The sequence below is a fragment of the Hippoglossus stenolepis genome, chromosome 13, assembly GCF_022539355.2.
Source record: "Hippoglossus stenolepis isolate QCI-W04-F060 chromosome 13, HSTE1.2, whole genome shotgun sequence".
In the NCBI taxonomy this organism is placed as follows: domain Eukaryota; kingdom Metazoa; phylum Chordata; class Actinopteri; order Pleuronectiformes; family Pleuronectidae; genus Hippoglossus; species Hippoglossus stenolepis.
This window is the reverse complement of record NC_061495.1, coordinates 4,628,297-4,652,816: the sequence shown is the minus strand read 5'-3', so window position 1 is coordinate 4,652,816 and position 24,520 is coordinate 4,628,297. Positions and strand designations below refer to the sequence as shown.

Sequence of the window (24,520 nt, the reverse complement as noted above, 5' to 3'; positions counted from 1 at the left end):
ACTCCTTCTGCAGATTGTTTTCTACAAGTTACAGTTTTAGTGATACACCACATTTCTGTAATTACAGCAGCTGTCATTTCCTTTGTCACCAGAGAGCAAGCACAGCTCATTAGAGGCGAACTGGGCCTGGGTGATCCTGGTGAAGCAATATGAGCTACGGGCTAACAGGGATCTATTGGCCTTAATTCAGGAAGGAAGGAAGGAAGGAAGGAAGGAAGGAAGGAAGGAAGGAAGGGAGGGAGGAAGGAAGGAAGGAAGGAAGGAAGGAAGGAAGGAAGGAAGGAAGGAAGGAAGGGAAAAGGAAGGGAGATGAGGAGTCATATTACTTGGTGTAGTGATCTCTGGTGGTCCATTCAAGCAGGGAAAGGAACATTTTCTCATTTGCTTGAAGGTAATTGCGACAGGGAGAATTCTGCTGATGCTCAGTTGAGCACTAACCCAGAACAGGTCATTTTATACGGGAGTTGCACTCGCAGCTAATGTGTAACATCTGCTGGACACCTGCTGTTGTTTGTTGCTTTTTGTTTGCTTGTTTTTCTCATCTCGTTGTTTGTAGAAATCATTAACTTCCTAAGTCGTGCTACTGGAGCCGATGACCGAGCAGAGGATTCGTATAACCTCAAACAGAAGCTGCCACCAACAATCATTTCTGTATTTAATTGATGATTAAGTATTTTCTTCGTTAAAATTTGTCAGTAAAATATCAGAAAATACAAAATAAATAGTACAAATTTACCAACCAGTCGTCGCATCAGATTTCCAAACCGAATGGAAACCACTGAACTTGCACATGCAACTGAAACAGTCATCCAAGTGTCTGCAAGCACCGAAACGAGGTCATTTACATTGTGTTTTTAGCCTAAATGTCCTCTGATAGCCTCCTCGAAGGCGCGTTCATGTACGCACGTGCACACTGGAACACTGGAATACCGCACACACTCCTGCCCAAGGGCACACTCGGGGTGCACGTTCGATCACCACTTCCGAAAGTGGACTTTTAGGCTTAAAACCTGGTGTAAATGACCTTGTTTCGAGTAGAATTTCGGGCAGTATAGAGGCATGTTCTGTTTTTTTCTGTTGTTTTCCTACGTCTGAAGAAGAGAGTCACTTTGGCTGAAACACTGTTTACCCCTGAAACTCCTAAAGTGTTTTGTGGACTCAAGCACTTCACCCACCCCAAATGGGTAAAGTTTTTTGGTGAACTATCCCTTTAACAGTGCAGCGATAACCTTCATCAAGAACATAGTGGAACAGAGGAAGCCAACTCCAAGGTCATCACAGAAGTCCCCAGGTGTGACATGCACCATATGTACATCCTACCATCATATACCTGGTGGAGTAGTCAGAGCCGTGATGAATCCAGACCACTGCCCTTCAAACATTAGCAACATGACCCTGGGCTGAACCGCTAAGAAAGGGCCTCAGACACATTCATATATATATATATATATATACTATATATCAATCATTTATATCAATCAAGTACATATGTACGCATATACTGCACTTTCCTTTCCCTCTGTGTCTGTAATGACCCCCTCCCTTGATATAAATACAGTTTGAATCCTCGTAAAGCAGGACAGCGATTTCTGACTCTCTTCATCGACGGTGCAAATGAGCTTCCCACCGACTCCCTGGAGTCCTGCTGCAGTGTTGTGCTCCATATGTAAACATCTGAAGGCTGTTTATTTATGAACTTCAACACTCATCACACTCATCTTAGGATGAGTGGGTGAATCCCTTGTGGCAATAAAGTGTGTGTGTGTGCGTGTTTGTGTGTGTTGGGGGGGTGCTTTGTGTTCTGAAAGCAAAAGTTCTACTCGGTGCTTTGGGAAAGCCCAGTGTGGCTGGCAGTTTGTTTACATCAGGGACACTGATCTTTTTGAGGTATTAAATGAATTGATAGTAGAGGGACAGTTGTTGTGTGTGTTTACGCGCCGAAATTGCATCTATGGGAAACGTGTGATTAAACGTTCTGACTGATGAATTGAAGGCTGGGAAAAATGAGGATAATTAGCCCGAGATTGAGTTACTTTCTATTTTCAAAAACAACAGCTTGACAGACGTCTTTTCCTTTAGTCCTCCACATGTCCAGCATAGTGGTGGAGGGGGGGTACATTCACATACTGCATCTCCCAGAATGCATCAGATCGAATCGAAGAAGGAGTTGGGACATTGAGGGCAGGCCGAACAAAGGGAGGACTTTCACACCTACCCTTGTTTTGACCTTCACACTTTTCAGGTTTGTCTGAACGGAGCAGCTGCAGAGAAAGTTTCCTGAGTGAGAGTTGGTCTCAGTCTGGATCAAACCGAACCAGGCTGCAGTGTTTTGGGATAGTTAGGACTTTCGGACCAATTGCGTGAAGTTGAGACACTAAACAATAGAAGAAGAAAAAGAAGCAGCTCACTGGATTTACAGTCTTGGCCTCCAAGGATATATATATACAACGATTAATCAAAGAGGACGTTTTGCTGGTGGTAATATCATATTGACATCACAGTGGCAATGGAATTAATGAAATGAACCAGTTCATTAATTTTCTCCGTTCAAATGGAAAGAAGATTTCTTTTCTATGCACTACATTCAAAAACGTTACTGAATACAAGTGAATACAAGAGATGAATTGACAGCAAATGTCAGAAACCAATCAGTTCCATGTATTGGTAGATGAAGGCCACATGACGACAGGAAGAACATTTGTCATTATACCAAAGACTTTAGTTCACTCCCTACATATGAATGTGAAACAATTACCAGAGTTACCAGTTTGGTTACTGGAGGATAAAAACTTTAAATTATAGTAGTAGTTATATAGCACCCTAACCTGCCCTGACCTCATTACATTAAATGTTAATTCAGAGTTTGATTATTTCCTCTCTCTTTTTTTTTTTGCCTTTGGTGTTTTGATCTCTTAAGTGTACACATTTAAAGTTCGGAACCACTTCTCCTTTTAAGTTCTTTTATGTCTCATTTTCCAAATTACATCTCCAAAGGCTCTTAGATATGTGCACCCAAACGTGATGTGCAGTAACAAAAATAATGGTGAGTGTATGAGTCAGATCCTCGACTCAAAGGACATCTATTTGGATTTCTCTGCTTTTTTCCTCGCATTTCTTCATGTAGGAGTATAAATGTAGAAAAAAACATTCTCAATAGAAGCGGTCATTATTTTTTCTCTTGAGTGGCATTTATTTGAATAAGCCAAATAACATTGGATTTAAAAATCTTCACAGGTAATGTCTGTGAGCCAGAGCAGTATATATTATATTTTAAATCTGACAGAGGGATTGTTTGGATGTATATTTCAAAGAGAAGAAATATAATATATTCTGGCGTTGGTCACTAGTATGTAGTTTGAGTCGATTTTCTCATATCATGTTAAATCTTTCTAAAAGAAATTGCACTGATTAATAAGTGAACTAAGCAGAGATTATAAAAGAGGAGTAGGTTAATTTACAAGCGTCAGGCTCATTATGAAGAAGCCTTTTCATAATTTGCTCTTTGTAGTCGAGGTTTTTAATCTTCAAGGTGCTTCTCCACTAATGGCCTTCGCAGAAGTTGCCTCTTTAAAGGTGTCACCTGCGTTCACCGTGTTTCTTCCTCATGTCACATTAGGAGACAGGCACAGCGAGGGTCTTGTTGACTTGCTGTTCACTACACGTCTTCTGTAAGCATGTGTTGACTCCCAGGCCCTCGTCTTCTTGAACTGTGAATTAATCTGTGTTGCAGTAAAACACGGCAGCATATTACATATTACATAAAAAGCACGAGAAGTCACTTTGGAGTCTAAGCTTCTTTTCTCTGTTGGAATATTTCCCTGGCATTTTTCCTCACAGTGCGTTTCACTGCCACAGAAACCTCAGTTAATCCAAGAGCAGGCTCGTCAGAATCCACTGGCACAGTCTGGTTCACATGGTTATTTGCGGTCAGAGAGAGAGAGAGAGAGAGAGAGAGAGAGAGAGAGACTTCAATTCAAGAAATTCTTTTTAATACCATTTGATTTCACTTTAGAACATTCAGGGTTTTTTCTGTGGAGCCTATTTGATGATATTTGCCCATGTAGATGATGTTAGACAGGAACTGAAAGGATTGTGGATTTCTCTGGGGCCCAAAGCCAAGTTTACTGATTGTTAGCTTTTCTAAAACGTATTAAGTGTTGTTGTTCAATTCAACTGAAGAGGTATAGGCATTATATCGACTTGATCTTGAGCACCCTGAACTCTGACTGACTTCCCGCGTCCTTAGTATTATCACATTCCTCCTGGCAGATCCTCTCCAGCTGCCATCTTCAGGTCAATCCACAATTTCTCTTTGTGGTTTAAGTCTTGGCAAAAAGACAGTCGGATACTTGATCTGAAGCCACTCCAGGATTGTCTTGGCTGAATGCTCAGGGTCGTTGCTGTGCTTACATATGACCCGTTGGCCCAGTCTCAGGTCAGTTGCACTCTGGAGCAGGTTTCCCTCAAGGGACGTTCTGAATTTGTATTTTGTGGTATTTCTTAGACCACAGAATCGTTTTTTTCCTCTGATCTCAGAGTCTTTTAAATGTCCTTTGGCAAACTCCAAGCAGGCTGTCATATGCATTTTACTCAAAGTGGCTGCAGTTTAGCCAGTCTACCATGAAGGCCTGATTGATGGAGAGATGGCCGTCCTTCCAGCAGGTTCACCCAGCCCAGCAGAGGATGTCTGGAGTTCAGTTATACCAATTTTCTATAAGGGCAGTTTGAGGACCAGTTTCAGCAACTATGTGCTATCTCTAAATGTGCTATTTCTATATGTTCTATCTCTATATGTGCTATCTCTATATGTGCTATCTCTATATGTGCTATCTCTATATGTGCTATCTCTATATGTGCTATCTCTATATGTTCTATCTCTATATGTGCTATCTCTAATTGTCTTTATTGGTCTTTCCATTTAGATTGATGAGTACAAATGGCAGTTTAACTCATTTAAAAGCACAACACCTCAAATACCGTAGTGTACAAACACAATAATGCAGGTTTAGGCAAACCCTTCTTTTCATAGTAAAATGTGGACTGCATATCATGTGGTTCGTCCCAGTGATAAATGAATTTTCAGTGTTATTATTTGGTTAGGTACTGTGCAGGAATATGTGCTGTCATATCTGGGCCAGTGACCACCAGCCTTTTTTTCCTCCACACCCTAATATGGATTTACTCTTCCTGGCTTTTCCCCAGCTCCTCTTCTCTCGCCTGGTCTGGTTCCCACTCCTCTATTCCCCGTAGCTCTCTCTTTAGCCCGGCCAAACCTCTCCGGTTGTGCGCGCAGGATTAGCCATTAGCTCGGAGTTTTCTCCTCCTCCTCCACCCGTGAGACCGAATCCTGCCACCACTCACCCACCGTCTGGCCGTCCGCGGCTCCTCTCCAACACTGAGCGGTGTGAGATTGGCCTCACAGGCTGGTGGCGAGATTAGTAGTGGCACGGTGGGGCTCAGCGGGCAGCCAGCTGACACCGGTGAAGTCGGTACAGAGTAGTTACAGGCAGGAAGCTGACATTTCCAGAGATTCTGTGTTGCCCATGCACAATGGAGCAAGCAGGTGATGGGGACAGAAGGAGCATGACTGTGCCAGAATCACCAAGTGTGTGTGTTTGTCCACAGAGGGGTCAGTAGACAGGAAATGTCAGGGGAGTGTCTGCTCACGGACAGTATTCATGTGCATATGTTGTTCTATGGCAAAAAAAAAAATCTATTATTGTAATGTGCTTCCATCATTCCCTCTGTCCATAGAGGCTGTGATGTAGTGCCCCTGTCCCACCACCACACTGTAAAAGATAGGGGACACGATGCACTCCTTGTTTTACAGAAAATGTTCAGTTGAATCAATATGTAGATTCATCAGCCTGAATTCAGTGGACACCTTCCAGCGTTTCTGTTTCTATACACACTTTCCTTTCACCGTTTCTTTGCTGTGCTGCAGTGGGAGGATTGGGACCATTGCAAAGGACTCAACACCAGCAACAAACATACACATGTCTGCCAGCTCTTGATTTGTCCTATATTAGCTTCAGTTGACATTTTAAGGGATGTTTGCACTTTAAGAAGTCCATGGATTTTCTCCCTTATTACAGTTCAGCTATAGGAAAAGGTCTTATCAGGCCCAACATGTCCAGACATGTGCTTCTGAAACCTTTGATAGATAGAGGCGGTAAAAACATGTTTTAACAAAGTTGCTGGCAGGTTGTGTTCGGTGGGTTTTATCAGAGTTTTTAACTACATGAGCTCAAATCAGGATTAAAAACAATTTTGAGCTTGTAAAGAAATGTTCACATATAACTGCAGTTGTATGTCAACAGTTGTAAATATAAAATAAAGCTGCAGCACTTTGTTGGTCACACAAAGATTCTGGGAAAAGTAAAAATCGAGCAATCAAAGTCACCGGCCTGTCTGTTGCTGAAAATACATTTAGAAGTTTTGGACCCTGATTGTACACGGGGTCCAATCAGAGGGCAGGCTGGTCTGTTACGTGGACTTTCAGCAGAGTCAGTGAGGTCAGTTACATCCATCGCCTGAAATCTCAAAATGTCTCCCCATCATCGTTCAACAGCAACAGCAACAGCACATGTAATGTCTTTTGCAGTAATAATGGAGTAAATAGTTGGGGGGGGGGGAACAGGAACGCTGAAGTCAGCTCCTCTAAGGGCTTTTAAGTTTGGAGTTAATGGCAGCATGGATTTTTAGCAGAGATTATATCATATCAATCCACTTCGTGTCAGCCTCCAAGCAACTGCACCACAAACTGTCTCATTTTGTGCTGTTTACTATATTCACATTTTGCCGTCACTTGAGGTTTTCAACAGCGTGCGGTTTGTTTTCTTAGATTTGATCTGTGTAGCTGCACGACGTGTTGCCGTACAACTGCCTCGAAACAGCATCACCGATGATGTGATTTGCTGGTTTTTGCATGTCAAGCCATAAAAGCATATTGATAAGGATATTAAGGTTTCTCATACATTTATATTTCCCAAGCAACTCGAGCAAAAAAAAAATCTTGTCGCTCTCTACCCACTAAAGTAACACAACAGATGTCTCTCCCCCGCACTTTGAAAGCCCTGGTGGGAGGCAAGATAGCGAATACCTGCTGCAACACAAGTGACTTGTAAATGGCTGAAAGCTCAAAGTAGCAAAGTGAAACTGGAGCTTTTGAAACAACTGTCAGGTACAGAGCGTCCATGTGAGCTCAAAAGCTTTTTAACAGTTCAGTAGCTTCCAACATGAGTGGCTGCTTGTTCCCGATAGCTGCTTCAGGGGTGCATGGAAGAAAAAAAAAATCTCAGCAGATCTAATTGAAATCTAAGCCCCAACATAGGATTTAAATCTGGACAGATGCCAGTGTGGAGTCAATACTCGACTGCATTGACGTACTAGCCGGTTAATACTGGCATGTGTGTGTGGAAGAAACTCACAGCCACTTCCTCTGTGCCTTAGAGCAATGCATTAAACACAAATCTTCTCATTGGAAACTGGCAACCTTGGCCTCCCATACGTATATTCGTCTGTGTCCTCGGATACAGACGAATTGGCAGCTAAATGAACCATTCAAACTTAATATAACCGACATACGTGAACAATAATAAAGCAGAATAAGTTTGACTAGCTTCACAAATGTTTCTACCCGAAGCTGAATACTAAACCCAAGCCAACCTCATGCCTCCTCCTTTCGGTCCTCACAGATATAGAGATTCACACAAAAAACGGAACGGTTACAGAATAAAAGCACACACTTTCACACGTCTTGTTCACCGCCTGTCATTCTGTGTCGTTTCTCTGTGTTTTCATCTCGTCTTCTCTCCTTCCCGCCTGGGGGATATACACACACAGACGAGTTTAAAGGACCAGTTTGCTGCTTTTTAACATTAATCAGGCGATGCTTTTGGGAGAGCATTTGAAAAAAGACCTAGAATTTGGTTCTAGAAAACTCCACAAAGACCCAGTAGAAGGCCTGACACCTGTCGTCTCTGCTTCAGCAGGATACATTTCAAAGTCACAGGCTGTGTGCTACAGAACTTACAACATGTGAACAAAAATTGACTTTTATTATGTAGAACCGCTGTAGTGAACACGAGCTCTTCAGCCACTGAACAATAGCTACTCGTGGTGCGGTTGGAAAACACTTGAAGCATTTGCCGGGTTTCATAGTGCGCACTTCCATACTCACACTTGCTGTTTTAAGTGCATAATGGCAACGTGCAGAGCACTAAAAGTTCCTGGATGGTTCACTCTAAACGATCAAAACGTTGAGTGTAAAATAATGGACGCTTCTCACCCTCGACGATCACCGTCCTGGCTGTGTAGCAGAAAAAGGGATGGGCCCCCGTGATGTTTTAGAACTTGTGATAATGGAGGCAAGAGAAAGGACACCTATTACCGCGTGTTTACTAACTGATGTGCCTGATTTCAGACACTCAGATGAGCCCTTGAGAGTGTGGCTGCAACAAGCAGACGTGCTAGCCTTCAGTAACAAGTGGAGCTTGTCAGCGCACGATGTGGGAAGCAGTGTACGAGTGGTTAGAGGTTGAGAGGCTGCTTGTCAACAGCAACGTGAATGTTATTGTTAACAACAGCTGACGTGGTTTAATCCAGGGGAAATATAAAATTGTTTCTAATATGAACATTTTCCTAAAATGTATTTTAAAATTCTGAAGGGAAAACTCTTCTCTGTCTCGGCTGTTGTTTCATAGTTAAAACAAAGATATGAGAGAAGTGTCTCTAGTTTCATCAGCGTAACTCTCAGTGAAAAAGAAAAGTAAAAGAATTTTAGCAGAGTTATATTGTATTAACTTGCTACAGGATTTTGTATTGTTGAAGCACTTATAGGCGTTCCACACCCAACTTTATTTTCATATTGCAGATCTGCTTCTTCTTAGTATTGTGGACCAATCAGCCTGCTGTATATTTTCATTTCTCACCTCATCAGGTTTGTCTGTTAGGATAGAACAATGCAGCGTATTCTTTTCATTACAGTATCACTTCTGGTTACCTTGTGTAATTCCTTCCAGAGCAGAGATCCTATCTGCCTGAATACCCAAAGGTAGAGTAGTGTATTGAGGAAGTAGTAATATTTGCTCAGTCAATGCATTTGGAAGATTGTTGCTTCGATAATTTCAGGTAATTCTACTGTACAATCACAGTATAAGATATATAATCTGAGCAGCTGTCCACTGAAGCTCTACACTGATGCACACAGTAGATTCAGTTGGGCTACAGACGCCGTTGCAAACCACATCAAACGGTATATTTTTGCAGAGGAATCACTCAGCAAACAAGAGCACGTAGCAATTTTCCACAAGGGTGCATATAGAAATAGTAAAAAAAAAAAGAGATTCCCTGTCTGTTCATTCTGTATATTCTCCATATTGTGCTTGGGCAAGGATGGTAAATATGCCAAGGTTAGAGAGCCTAGCTGCTAGTGCGAGCAGGGAGGGGAAATTAATTGAATTTCCAACAAGCATGCTGATGTACGATATGGATAGGAAATTCAAAAAATCCATGTGCACTGCGTGTATGAGGACAAATAATGCTGCAACGGGGGGAAGGAGAGATAGACCAACATAACAAGCATTGGTCAAACATTGGTGATAAGTTGCATTTTGATGCTACGCTGGTGCTATCAGCCTTCTTCACTCAGAATCCACCTCGTAGGCCTAGTGCATGTTTGTGCAAGGAATTTGACTCCGGTTTCCTGTGGCTCTCGGTTTGCTTACACACAGTAACCCAATAACCATGCAAAGTGAGATACACACGGACATACAGCAAAAACAAGGACGGCAAAGCTGGGCCAGGATAAATAAACCATATGACTGGGATATGTAATCCAGTATGGGGAAAAAAAACAATTACACCAATGGACACAGCAAAGTACATACATGTAGGAAACAGGTGCTGCACCATTAATGCCACAGTACAGAGGGAAAGCAGGAAAACATGTCCTGAGCATTTACCTGGTAATTTGATTGACCTAGATGTTGTTTGGATATTATAGGTTTTTCACTTTAATAACTGCAAGCGATGGCATTGAATCTCGTTGTCTTTCTACGTGTATGGCTCCTCTCCTTCATCCTGTTCATATTCTTCTTCATGTTGTGCTTATCACATGCCTGAGATGTAATGTGAATACTGATCAGAGCAAGAGAGGAAAAACTCCCGTTTGGACATTTTTCTTGCCGGAATCTGAACTTCAACCTTGTTTTTTATATAAAAGCAGAGTTCTTGTTCTGTTTTGACTACTCAGTTACTCGGACCACTCAGGGAGGGAGACCAGGCAGCTGTAATGAGCTGTCTGGGATGGATTCACTGAGTCAGCTTTCAGTGAAGCACTGGGCAGCTGAGTGTGAGAAGTCAGAGTTTGTCCTGCTGATCAGCAGCAGTTTAACTATTTTGTTAGTTAGAGAACAGAGATTCACCAGGTGTGTGGATGGAAGCAGGGTTCAATGACTCTGCTGTCTCCACCTGATCAGCACTCTTTACCTGACAGGGTCTTCTCGATGCCCCTCTGACCAAAGAAATTCTCTGCATTAATGAAAATTAATGGTCTGCCGGTTGTTCAGCAGGTCTTCTAGTCGGAGCTGCAAAAGGTGGAACGAATAAAAAAACCTGGGCAGCCACAGCTCTATCTTCTTTATATTATAGAATTAAATTTCAGTCCAAACAAAAGCGAAATAAAGAAAAATACCCGGTGCACGTATAGGTCAAGTTTGCCGAAGTGTTTTTGAGCAACCTGAATGCCCTTTTCCAGAGCTCTGGTCCACTGCAGATAGGTGACAGGATTGAAAGAGCCATTCAGGTGAGAGGAGAAGAGAATGCAGGGTCTAATCCCCTCAAAGCTGCAAAAGATGAAGTTTTAAAGCCATAATTCCTCCTTTTAATCCATTCACAAAAGGTTCCGACCCAGCTGGGGACCTCGTTCACGGATTCATTAACGGCTTCACGGTCGCTGCCAGCGGTGGACGTACCTGGCTGCCTGTGCACCTCGTTAGTGGGGGATTTGAGGCAGCGAGTCAGAGGTCACTGTGTGTGTGTGTCAGTGTGTGTGTGTGTGTGTGTTAGATCATTAGATCAGGGCAATGCGACACCACAAATGAAAACACTAGCTCTATTCAGTTACTTGGAGAGTGTTAGAATCCATCTCCTTGTTAAAGGTTGTACACAATGGAACCTGCAGGAGGCAAAGGGTAAATGATTTGATAAATTGTAGGTGACAGTAAGTGAGTGAAATAATGTCATTGTGGGGGATTGCTGTGGGGGCTTTTTGAATCTAGACGTAATGGAAGTCTGTCTTTAGCTTGGCACTTGTGCTACAACAATTTGTTGGGTACAGTGAAGTTGAATCTCACCACGAGCGAGTGGCCACGTTGATGGTGTTGCCATACACGTAGAGGACACTGACCAATGTGTCAGCTTGGAAAGACAACGAGCTTTTGGTGTTGAGGGCCGACGCCAGGTTGATGTTGCTGTAAACAAGAACACCTGATCTCCGCAGTGGAATTTAGACGGTACTTCCTGCCTCCTGCTCTACTCCACGTCTCTCCGGGGATTTCTGTGTTGTTGTGAAGGGAGAAAAGCTCCTGACCCAATTCTGCGGACATTATCCGGAGCTTTCTGTCCTTATTTTAGTATTTTGAAATATGGCTTGATGTTTTTTTTTATTGTGGCCACAGGCATTAAGACTAATATGTAATGAGTTATTATTGACCCAGTTCATTTTGTCCTTTACGTCACCGATATAACAGCCGTTAGCTTCACTTCTTGGAGGAATTAAACTTCTCCTCATTGATCTTATGGCTCAAAAATCCCCTCGGTGAAGATGTGGCGTCCCGCAGGAAAAAGAGACAGAACAGGAATTGAATCTCGGCCTCGGTCGGCAGTCTCATCTGTCATCTTTTCAATATTGATGTCCATTATGTTTATGGATCACTCTCTGGCCCAGCTCCCCCTGTCTGATCAGCCACTCGGGGCAGCGGCCCGTTGATAATGTCATTCTGATTGATGGCTCTTATAGTTTAATTGTCAGCAGGGTCTTCTTCTAATGGAGCTCCCCACGCAATTCAAAGATTACATCTCAGACGAGTGAGACTTCAAACTGCGTGCACCGGTGTCCACGTGATGCTAATACAACGTGACCGCACCATAGATTCTGTATCATCATCCTGGCCCATTATCTCATGCTTATTGCTTCCTGTATCACCTTTCACGGCTCACATGTCCATTTACGGGAAGCAAACAGCCCCCGGTAAGATTTATCACACCTGCCAATAGGCATAATTCTGTTTTCCTGGCTCCGTGCATTTATCCTGTTCGCTCGTCTTTGGGAGCAGTCAATGCAATTGAGTGTATTTATAATTTAGTGGGAACACCTTGCTCAAGCTAATGCATTCTAATACAACAGCCCTGCACCTCTCTGAAGGATGTGATGTTGAGTTTAGGAAGATTTAGAGAGTGCTGAGTCAACTGGACGACTAATCTGGAGGCTTTAGTTCGTGTTATTGTTTAATTGTATTGTGTTAACACATTTCAGAGGGAGCATCTATTATCGAGAGGGTGTTTCACTGTCCCATCATTCTCTGGATAACTTTTTTTTGTATTTGAAAATTCATCCCGTGTGCTTTTATCTATACAACTGCGATTTCATGCGTGTTGAATGATGCAATATCACATTAGAATGCAACAGAAATGGCCGTCACACTTTTCCCATAATATCCAGACAAATCAGCTCTAATGCTCCGGGGAGTTTGAATAAATCCCTGTGAACATGTTTTGTTGGAACAAAGTCTAAACCTCCTGAAGGGTGATTCAGTGACAATAGTGAGGAGCCATGTGGGGTTTACTCTGCGTCTGTTTCCATGACCACACACAGCGTCGTGCACTCAGCCTGGGTCTCTCTCTCTCCCCCTCCCCATCTCTCTCCCCCAGTGTGTTTGCAACCAAGGTCGTAGTGGTCTTGTTCGGTTTTCCAGGGGTGTGTGGGCTTCATCCATCATCCGTATGATAGCTGCACGCTAGAGTGCCCTAAATCTCCTGTGGGTGTTTGTGTGTGTGTGTGTGTGTGTGTGTGTGTGCGCGCGCTCACTCATTGAAATGGTCGCTCATTCTCTCTGTATGCTCACTCAAATGAATGATCTCTCTTCCTCTCATCTCTCTGCTCTCGGTTAAACTTCCCTTTAGTTTCACTGATAAAAATACAACACATGCACACAAAAAAACGCATTGGGTACTGTTGTCTGCCTCCTAACTCCCAAAATGTCTGTCCGCCTGTGGAACGTCCATCTCATCGGCTTCACACTTGGGATGTGTGATGTCAGTGGCCCAAAGAAGAGCAGTGTTGAAGTTTGTGCGATTTCGACACGCAATATTATCAATATTACTCAAATTTGAATTCTTGTGCGTCCTCGGATAAACTGCAATTAACCACAGGCGGTGCAGACAGCCCCATTACAAACTGGCAGGTTTAGAATGGACACTCCACTTGTATGATTTAATATCCAGAGCACGATGATATCAAAGAGTGGACGAAAGACAGAAAGCCAAAGACCAATAAATACAATAGAAAAACCCTCACTGCCCTCAAGTCAAAATGAATTAGAGGCACCTCTGGCTGGAGTTACTGCCTCGGGTCTATATCAATAGGACTGTATCAGCTTGGCACATCTTGGCAGCGCAATTCCCCCCTTATCCATCTCTGCTTAAGAACTTAAACCCGGTCATCCAACGTGGGACTCTGCGAAATCTGGATTGAATTGAGATTGAGACGGTTGTTTTTTTCCACTGTAGTTACAGGGACTTTAGCACCATAATGGCAGCTGCTGGGACCATCACTTTTACTGTTGTTAGAACACAGAGCATTTCCTCTTCACTATGTTTTCTGGTTAACACTAACCCAGGTGTCATGGGAGGTTTTCTCCAGCAGCCATGAAGCTGCGACCAGTGAATCACCCTGGCAACAGTGTCACACCTCAGCCATTGAACCATGTGGCCTCATGATGGCCCTTTTCACCGGTTTTCAGGACATTCACACCTTTCTCTACATCCAAGAATATTCACTGCATTTGCAATGTTCTTCATTTCAAAGCAGTTCTTTGTATTAAACTACACGTAGCTCCCTCACTTCACATCAGGATATAAGTATTAAACATCAGCATTTACTATAGATGTTAGTCTATAAGCTGAAGTGTAAATTGCAGTCGTACGTATTTACGTTCTTGCGATGGCATCACAGAAAGCTGCCCGTGCTCAGTGGCTGAAAGTGAGTCTGTTTTACAAGTTTCAGGAGCCGAACCAGTCGAGCAGCGCTGGTTCTCACAGAGCGGCTCAGCCGGCTGCTGCAGCTCGCTCTGAGCTCGTCACGCTGGTTTCCTCCCTCACACTAAACCTTTCGCATTCTCTGTGGTACCTTGGCGAGCCTGGCTGGAGTCCAGGGTTTAAATACAGAAGTCGCTGTTTGCTGAATTCTGTTGTTTTATGTGAATTTGTGTGCCTACATGCGTGCATATGGTATTTACGGCATTGCAGAGCTCCAGGGACCAGTAACAGGATTAGAAACAGTCTTTAACCCTGCGAGGAAACCCCACAGCACCGCTGTGACTGATCCACCACTCTTTGCTCCTCTGTTGGTTTATCCTGCTTATCTCTCCTTTAACTCATCATTTTACTCTAATCTCCTTTTCTCTTCCTTGTTGCTTAATCTTAACATTCCCCTCTTTCTTTCTGCTCTCCCCTTCCACGTTGTGCTAAAGTCACACAAAAGCTTACATAGAGGGCAAATTGTGTTTATTAAATTGAGCCGACTGTAACAAAAGGAACAAAGGAAAGAAGAAGATGTGTTAGAGATGAAGGTAAGACTAGGACAGTAATCGTGGAGGAGGAGGGGGGAGGGGGGGGGCAGTCTGGTCTGGTCCAAGGGTGGATCGATACGAGGTGCGATGCAGGGGGGGGTGGTTGTGGGGGCACGAGAAGGGCTAATCATTTCAGTCATTACAGAGCCGTGTCTGCTGATTCCAGGGATTAGCAGACACACAAACAGGGGAGATGTTGTGTTAGTGCTACAGGAGACTCTATCAGGGATTTGAGGAGTGGAAAACACTGCCTGTCCCCAGTCACCTCTGGTAATTGTGTCTGCAGCACCATGTATGGGGGATCTGGGTATGAGTGTGCAGGAGTGTGTGAGCCGCGAGAGAAGAGGAAAATGAGACGAGGTTGATATTTGCATTGTGCACGTACCGCGGGCGCGCGCGAGAAATCCAAGCTGGTATTGCAGAAAAGGTGTTTGGGCCGTCTCCCCGTCCTCCTCTCGTGTAGGAGAGGAGAGTCGTGGGAGAGCTTACATGCTTGCCTGCCCACAATCCTTTATGTGGAGCTGATCACTTAACGGAGTACGGCTAGTGCAGAGAGGCACGGCTAGCTCCAGTGCCCCGGGAGAGCTCGGTGAAAATTTCACACACCACAACGTACACGACAGGTGGAAATGAGGGAAATTACATTCACGTCAGCGGCCAGAGTTTCACACCTGGATAATTCAATTGGCTGCGGTTCCAGTGTCGACAGAATCCTAATCTCTGATGTGAGATTTTTTTTAAAAAGCCTGTACACTTGAGCCGTCGTGCACATTTTAACACCCGAGAGAACAAGAGTGAAAACGAGCCTTGAAAGTATATTAATTAAGAAGACTCCGATTTGCTAACATTTCTTGCATTAGTGCATTTTTTAAAAGGGGGGACTTTAATTTTTACACATCAAGATCAATTTACTGGTCACAAAAAAGTGGTGCTCAGCCTGTGAGTCCCTGTGGCTCAGCACAGAGATTACAAATTATAAGAGAAAGCCTGCCTTACAGAATCTGTGCTTTACAACACATGTATATTCATAATGGCACAGAGGGTCTCATGAAAGTTATAATGGTAAACTCGTACAGTGCCAGTTTGGAACGTTCTGTTCTCTTGGCCTGTGTCAATGCTCTGGAGCTACTTGTCATTAGTGAGTCCTCCTCAAACAGTTGAAAAATATACCGTCACTTTTTATTGTTTATGTCCTGGACGTTGTGTGCAGAGCTTTTTTATCAACAGTCCATGGTGCAAAGTGAAGTTAGAATAGTTTATAGTCAATGTTTTTCATCAAATGAAGCTGAATTGGCTTTATTACTGTTCACGTGTAAAGCTTTTACATACGAATAATAATACCTCTGTAATTACACTCAGTAGAAAGTATTGCAGTAACAAGACGAATACTGTGCTTTTACTCTTTTTGACCGAGTTACCGACCACTGCTGCAGTTTATCTGTGGACGTAGAAGACATGTTCACCTCGGTCCGCAGACTGACTGCCACACACACACATAGATGCAGGATCCAGGGTTTCCGGAGCCTGCAGTAACTCAGCTACTTAGCATTTCCTGAGCAGTTTCATTTTGAACACCGTTTTTTTGTTTTACATATACGACCAATAAGAAGTTTCAGTAGTAAAGGTCGTTTCTTTTATGCACACAGAGTTGGATTTATAGCGTAACAAGCCACTTGAGGTGCAGCCCCTCCAGTGACAGATTACGTCTTGACCCGATGGCATTATCCAAAGTCCTTTTCCTGATGTGGAAATCTCCGTGCAGAGCCGCAGAGGCCGCTGCACAACTCATTAAGGTGTAAAAAATGTTGAGTGCCACTTAAATGAAATTGGATACTATACGACTGCACAGTGGACAAGTTTTGTTACACTGATGATAGGACTTGTGACCCCCTCATATTTCCATCAGGAGCTGAAGACAAACATTTGCTGTTTGTCTCAAAGCTGGTGGATCTCGGTGGTGAACTGATATTTAGTTTTGTTTTTTCGCTGAGGTCCGTGATATCAGCAGCTGAGACAGCTGGTGGAGAGACAACTCACACAGCTCATTATTTTTAATTAGCTCCACCTTTTCAGTCTAGTTACCTCCAGCTTCGCACTCCCCACTGCTAGCTTTTAGCACAGGCGCCACACCGACATGAAACTGGATGGCAGAAATGTTTTTCACAACTAAAAAGCCATTACTTTAATATTCCTTCACTTCATCCCTGCAGGTCAACAAAGCTGCTTTCGGTAATTCTCTTTTCATCGAAACATGCAACTTTTTAAAAGACATTTTAGAAACAGATGCGACAAACTCAGTGAAGGAAGACGTGGAGCAAACTTTGAACAGATTTGATTCTATACAGGAGAATCTTCGCTGAAACGCTTATTTGCAGCGCACACTAGCATGATGTTGCGTTCGAGCTGCACCGACGGGCGCCGTGCCAGAGCAGCTTCACACCTTGTAGTCTTGCCGGTCCTGTGTCCTGGAGGTAGAGCTGTGAATACAGAATGTACATCTTGCCACCTGACTGCAAAACGTTCAGCATTCAGGGGACACAGCCTCGCCGCCGTGGCTGCCGTCCAACACCTGCGGCTTCAGACACAGCTTCAAAAGGCAGAGGGGAAAAAAGGAAGGCAAAGGATGTTTGAAAGGAGCTTAACATCCTCAGCAAAGGAACTTTTCAATCTTGCAGGCAGCATTGTGTTTTTGGACACAGGCAAAAAGAGACGAATGAAGCTGTTGGGATAATCTGACCCAACAGCAACAAAAATCCGAGCGTGAGAGTTACGGAGGAGGCTCGTCGCCGACTCGACTCAACGGTCACAGAAAGTTAACCGACTTCGACCTTAAAATAAGAGTGAAACCCAACTTAAGCTCGACAGCGGAAAATCAGGTTAAACTCCTCTAATAGAGTTATTCTCCAATTCATCCAGCATGTCACATGGGGATCACGAGAAATAACAAAAGCCTCTGAAGGGAAAAGGAAAGCAGCGACACGAGAGAGAGAGAAGTGCATGGTGGCAGCAGTGTGGGTGTCTGTGTATGTGTTGGGGAGACTAGAGATATGACCGGGGGGGAAATGATGCCAAAATTCCACCTCTTTGTCTTCTTTTCTCGAAAGTTGTCCTCACGGGCCCTCGAAAACGTAAAAAAAATAGAGCCTGTCTAATGGAGAAGAGGGCCGAGGGGGAAAGACAAGAAGAGCCGACGTCCTCTGCGGTAGGAGAATGCAATTTGAGATTGGCCAGATTGCTTTTTCTATTTTTTTTTTTTCCGTCCTCCTCCCTCTCCCCCTCGGCAGCTCATGAGGCGTGATACGCGCTGGCGGGGTCCCTAAGCCGCCATAAGCCTGACGCCAGCACCCGCGCCGCCGCCAAGGAGTCGTCGCACTTACAGCGCGAGAAAATCGGCCCCGATGAAATAAAAGAGGGACTCCAAAAAGATCAGCGGGGATTTGAGAGTGATAGATGAGAGTCAGGCGAGGAGAGGGTGGAGACGAAGGGGGTGGGGGGTAGTGAATGTGGGATTATAGTAGGATATGGCAGAATGTAAATGCACTGGCTGATTTCTCACGGTTAGGTTGTATTGTCAGAGGTACATTGTTGCCGGGGCTTTGTTCGAGTTCTTCACACCCTCCAAAATGAACCAGCTGGGCTTTGTAAACACAGACAGGTAGCGTTGTCCTACATGAAACGGGCGTGACATTTATTCTTCTCCTTCTCTCTCTTTCAGGAGGAGAGGGCTCAGCCGAGGCAGGACAGAAGGAGACGTCCACCTGTGACATTTGCCAGTTCGGGGCTGAGTGCGATGTGGACGCAGAAGATGTTTGGTGAGTTTTCACACGCTAACACATGACCTATTAATATCACTGTATTTTTCACTTTTTTTGGAAGGTGAGTGTTGTATATCACGGTATTACTTCATTTTCAAGTTTTGCAGGGAGAAGCCTGTCCTGGCTCTTGATATCTGTCCATCGCTTACTAGTCTTGTCGTTTTTTGGCGTGGCAGCGATTAAATGCTGCCTGGAGTGACACCAGTTTGGTTCTGGGACATTTTTATTGTGTGTTTCCACCTTTTGCTATCATGACACAGCAACAACACTTAAATAACAGATTGTGGATACCTGACTCAAGCCCATCAGAACCAGGGACGCAAAAATGTTGAAATGACATTTGGGTTCAGGTCGGGTTCTGTCACATTGATTTCTGTTTTGTTTTTTTAGCACAGCACATGTCTGTAGTTAGTGAAAACGAACAATAACTAAACACAAACTCATCGCAGCACATTAACTGCATCAGGCTCGAGTCAGGTTCAACTGAAAGGGGGTGGGGCCACAGTTAGTTCCCCTCTCAGGCAGAAAAATGCAACCTGAGCTCTGTTGCATAATACTGGCAGCTTTCTCCGTGTCGAATTATTTAAATCTGAGGCAACTGAGGTGCCTTGTTTTGGGGAAGGAGGCTTTTCTCTCCTGTGGCCTCCTCAGTGTCTCCATCTGGTTCTGACCCTCTGCTCATCTCTTCAAGTACGCACCTTGCATGACGACAGCGGCTGATACGGAGATTATGTTTCCCTTTTTGATTTAAAAAAAGATTCTGTCTAGGGACAATATTCAGACCACAACTGAGCATTCGAAGAAAATAAAATGCTTTATTTTTTATAATTAGGCTGTTGTTTTATCGTGGTAATGAAGGTGTTATACATTCCAGGCTGTTGCGCACTATCACAGTGTCATAGTGTAACGCATCATCCCTATTTGAAACTGCTGCTAATTTCTATGTCAAAGCCACGTGCCTCCTCTACACCTTAAACGAATATAGTACACTTTACTCGCAAAAAAAATTATAGAGACATTGTTGCCAGTTGAAATATTTTAGTCACTTTCAACACTGAGCATTTAGATGGAAACCTGCCTTTATCCTGCACACACCCCGCTGACGAACACCCACTGAGGCTTAGTGCACGGTTGGCCATTTCATTTAACCTCAATTACTGGAGCAGGGCACAGAGAGAAAGGAGATTCTCGCTTATTCTGGAAATCCAATTACTGTCCTTACAGGACTCGGCAATGTCAGGCCAAAAATGACTTTGACTCACACACACTGGAAAAGTAGTTCAGTGTAGAAATAACGTTTGTCATAATTTCAACCAGTTATTGTAGATGAGACAAATGTTGGTAATATGTTACAGGCCCACCCTCCCTCATGCATTAGCAAGCGAGCGGCACAAAAAAAAAACATCCTCGGGGCTACATAATAAACATGCGGGTGCAGAACCTAATTAGATGGCGGCCTGGCTGGTGAACTGTTTTCCAGCACCAGACAATATCAGCTTTTATTTATTTGCACTCGACAGCATATAATGAAGCTTAAATGAACCTACATTACAGAATTGGGGTGGAACGAGGATCAGCTGCTATCAGCAAAAGAAAGGCGGTGTGGCCGATGAGAAATCCCAGACGTTAGAAATTAGAAGTGCCCTGGGACTATGACTCTATCAAACTACTGGATGTAATGGAAAGATAATGTGCCCTGGTGTGCAATAACTGTAATGCCAAGGAAACAGATGCATGGTGCACACAAAGCCTTTTTCCCAAAGTCCACCCACTTCCACAAATGCACCTTTAATGACCCACAAAAACACAGAAATGGATTTATGGGTAATTTTTTTCAAAACCTCAAGGGGGGAAAATTCAACAGCACAACATAGTGTCAATGATGTGTTCATATAAAAATAAGCATATTTAGCACTACATGCAGCTCCACAGTCTAAAAGTATGTTTGCCCCCAACGTAAGAAAACAATGGATTTGACAAGCAGGCAGCCAACGCTCACAAACAGACGTAAATATTTCAGTTTCCTATTTCGTAAAAACAGAAAACACAAGCTCTTCTCAATCTTTAAAAAAAAGAAAAACCCTGCGGTGGTTCTGATGAGAACGTGTCTGCTGAATTATCGGGCAGGTAACAGCGACGCAACAGCAGCTGATTCTCATCAAACAGCAGCCAGTCACTCGCAGTTCAGCCCAATCAGACGACAGTTGATTTTTTTTGTAATCAGACAGAGCGGTTAATCAAACGGCGCGTGCAGAGAGAGATGACGGTATTCAAAGAGCAGGTGAAGTGACCCAGTAAAAGCGATGTGCTCGTAGTAATGCAATATTCTTGTGTTTAATGAATAAGTGCCGCTCTGTTAATTGTCAGCCACGGTGGGAAGTTTTTGCTGTTGCTTTAGTGTGTGTGGATAATCACAGTGAAGGGCCATTTTGTTGTCACTGCATTATTCAGTCTGACATTTGGGCATCCCAGTCACGCTTCCTTTGAAAGGGCCTAATTATAGCGAGCGTCCATCCAGTTTATCAAGTTTAGCTCGACGTCCGTCACATTGTGGAAGAAGCTGTTTCAACGCGACAGGCTGACATTGCGTGAAATGTGCTCATTTGCATTCCGTGGTTAAATGTATGCCTTCTTCTAAATAAGAGGGTACAGCAGAGAGATGGTTAGCTCACGTTAGCATAACGACTGGAAACAGTCACCATGGTATGGTCACCTGCACCAACACCAACCAACACGCATGTAAAAAGTAGTCTCCCAAAGAATTTCTTTTTATCCAGTTACTGTGTTTTTTATTGCTGTGTGATAAAGTGACCACTAAATACACTTTTAAATGTTGTGCAGAACACTAAGGCGGGTTTCTCCTTCTGTACCTTATACATTCTGACACAGTTAACTTTGGGTTAAAAAAACATAGCCGTAAATAGTCATTTTAAGTTAGTTGTCATATTTTGCCACTGTAATGAGACGTGTATGTGACCGATCACTGCTGCGTATGGACTCTAAACGGTTCTCGTTCATGCTGCATTAGTGTAGTATTGTTTACACCTGTGTGTGTGTGTGTGTGTGTGTGAATATTACTTGGGAAGGTGTCTACTTTGTTTTGTGAGCGTGCAGAGCAAAAGCGGTATCTAGTTTATGCTTAATCCTTCCTGCCGAGGATGGTAAAATCTTTACAGACTGTGACAGACAGCAAAGAGCTCATTTGAACCTGTTGAATTTGTTGAGAAGACTTTTTTGCACTTTTGATTTATATTTTCAGACTTTTTTCTCCTTCTATTTCGACTTTGGTTTCGTACATTTGGATTCTGGGTTCATATCTTTGCACTTTGACTTCTATTTGCTCTTTCATTTTGAAATTTCTTTCCCTGTGTGTCTCTCTTTCTTTACCTCCTGCCTTTGTATGGTTTTACCTCCTTTCATTGATAACCTTCACCGCCTCCACCTATAGTTAACTTTGTGTATTTCGTCAGTGTTTCTCTTTGTTCAGTGGCAGCTTGTCTATTAACTTCCCTCCAATTCCTTGTGCTTTAGAACTGGGGTTTCCATTGTGTTTCCATAATGCTGGTTTGTCTGGATCACCCTGTGTTTGCTGCTTTGTTCCTCTGTCTTTCTGTAGTTTGGTCTTTTACTTGTTTGCCTGCCTGTCGCCAGCCTGTTTAATTAAATAGCACAATCCTACATTGTCGTTGTGGTCTTCGTAAGGGTGACACTATGCTGCTGTGATTCATTAGTTAGTCTTATTGTTGGTTTTGCTCTGCTATGACAAAGGTTACAGGAGTAACCGTCCTGCCTCAGCATGAGCTCTGAATTTGACAGAATTAACTTGGCAACAACCTATACAGCTACAGCAATCCCATCGATGCTCATGACCGTTTTCTCTATCGGCACTTTCTCTTGCTCTGGCACAGGAGAATGACTGTCACATTTATTTTCTCCCTCTAACAAACCTTGTTTGGCTCAGCTGCAACAGTGGAAACGGCCATCAATGAATCAGGGAGCAAAGTGCCAAATTACTGAGAAATATCGGAGTAACTCAGAGGTCTGGAACCAGAGATAAATTCAAGAGGACTCAATGCAATTAGTGCATTTCTTTTCCAAAGTGTAAACCTTTCTGAAGACACTGGTAACTGCTGGCAGCTTCCACAATGCTCTGTGTTGCCTTGTCAAAAGTAAACAAAATCTGCGTTCTCCCCAGCGCTGTTTAGTTTTATTTTCCTTACCCTTTATACAATTTGACAGAATAACGTTCTTCTGCGTTCTGTTTGTCGTACATCATCTGGATGCATCACAGGCTACCTGCTGTTGCCAAGAGCCTCGCAATCCCCACACCCAGCAGCCCTCGGCAGCTCTCTGTACTCCGGAGGCAGTCAGCAGGCAAAAAAGACCAATTTAGCCCTCGAGGATCAATAGAGTGTCACGAAAACCCATTTAGATCCATTTGTGGTGTAAAACTGTAATTACCCACAAAAAAAGCCCATGCTTTCAAACCCATCAATAGCCCCCATCACTGTTGATAGAATTAAGGTAGAAGAGGAGCGGGTAGTGAGCTAATCATAGAGGGGGGCTGTGTGGACACTGGGTTTAGACCTGATGACAAAGGAGCGAGGGGATTCTCAAAGCCGCTACTTATGTCCTCATTGGACCAATCACAGGGCAACAGGTGAGGCGGGGGGGCTAATTTTATTTTACCTTTTGCTAGGCCCCACACACAACAAACACACACACACACACACCATCCAGTGGAAGATGGCCTCCACTTATTATTACTATTAAATAAATAACATGTCAACCTTCTGACTGATGTCACCTCATCTGTCCGGACTTTATCGAGCCCCAGAGTTTTCCTAGTAAATGGGGCCAGCAGCGTTTTCAAGCTAAAACATAGTAACGTGTACGTAGCCTCAGATGTAGGTCTGTCACTCATTCAGATTTCTTGACCAGTTATCGGTTACGATCAATGGAGCCGATCAAATCAATTTTACATACCTCATACGTCAGCAGCGTGCCGCTAGATAGTAGCAGAGTAGCTTTACACTTAATTTAAAATTTAGAATTTAACAATAAATAAAAAGTGAGGAATGCAATGATTGACTTTGCCGTGATGTCAAAAAAAAAGAAGCACTCCTCTACACTGAGCTGTGCAGCCTCTTCATTAAATACTGATGTTGGATTGGTGCTGAGTATTGTCCGATACCACGAGCCCCAGGTATCAGTATCAGGACTGAAAAAGATGGACCAGTGTCTCACTAGTGTGTTTGTGTGTGTTTGTGTTCACTACCTCTTATTAGTTGTGAAGAGTATATACTACATAGCTTTTCTCCGCTCATTCTCCATTTTTCTTATTTGTCTAAGCATAGCTTTTCTCTATCTCTCACTCCCCTTCCTCTCTCGCTCTCTCTCTCTCTGTTTTTGCCTCTTTCACTCAGTTTTCAAAGGATTACAGTGAAATTTGAAGCGAAGGATTATAAAAATCAATGGTACGTTCACTTGCAATAAGGTTTGCTGCTGAGGATTTATACACAACGTGAGGCAGTCAGTGGATATACGTAGGTGTCAGCTGCTGTGTGTGTGTGTGTTTACATGTGTGCAAAGTGGCCTTTTCAGTCGGGAGCCAGCAGACAGTCTGGGGGCGGGATGGGGGGGTGCTTGATGGGAGGGAAATCGCAGGGAACTAATCAATAAGACACATCCTGTGAAGAAAGTATCGTCACACATACACACACCAGCTCACATACACACACACACACACTCCGATATGTACAGTACACACGTTCACACACAGCCTCAACTTTTCATTTAACACTTGTCTCCCCTCTGTTCCTCTCAGCAGAGAGTGTGAAGCAATGATTTGGT

At 43.6% G+C, this 24,520-nt stretch overlaps 1 protein-coding gene across 1 annotated transcript in view; it reads left to right on the top strand.

Annotated features, from left to right (window-relative positions):
- The window catches only part of tmeff2a (transmembrane protein with EGF-like and two follistatin-like domains 2a), a 100,627-nt gene that overhangs the window by 61,833 nt on the left and 14,274 nt on the right, over window positions 1–24,520 (top strand). The window contains exon 5 of the mRNA XM_035175564.2: window positions 18,568–18,664. Within this exon, the coding sequence (XP_035031455.1) occupies window positions 18,568–18,664 (97 nt within the window). The remainder of the gene's footprint in view (window positions 1–18,567; window positions 18,665–24,520) is intronic.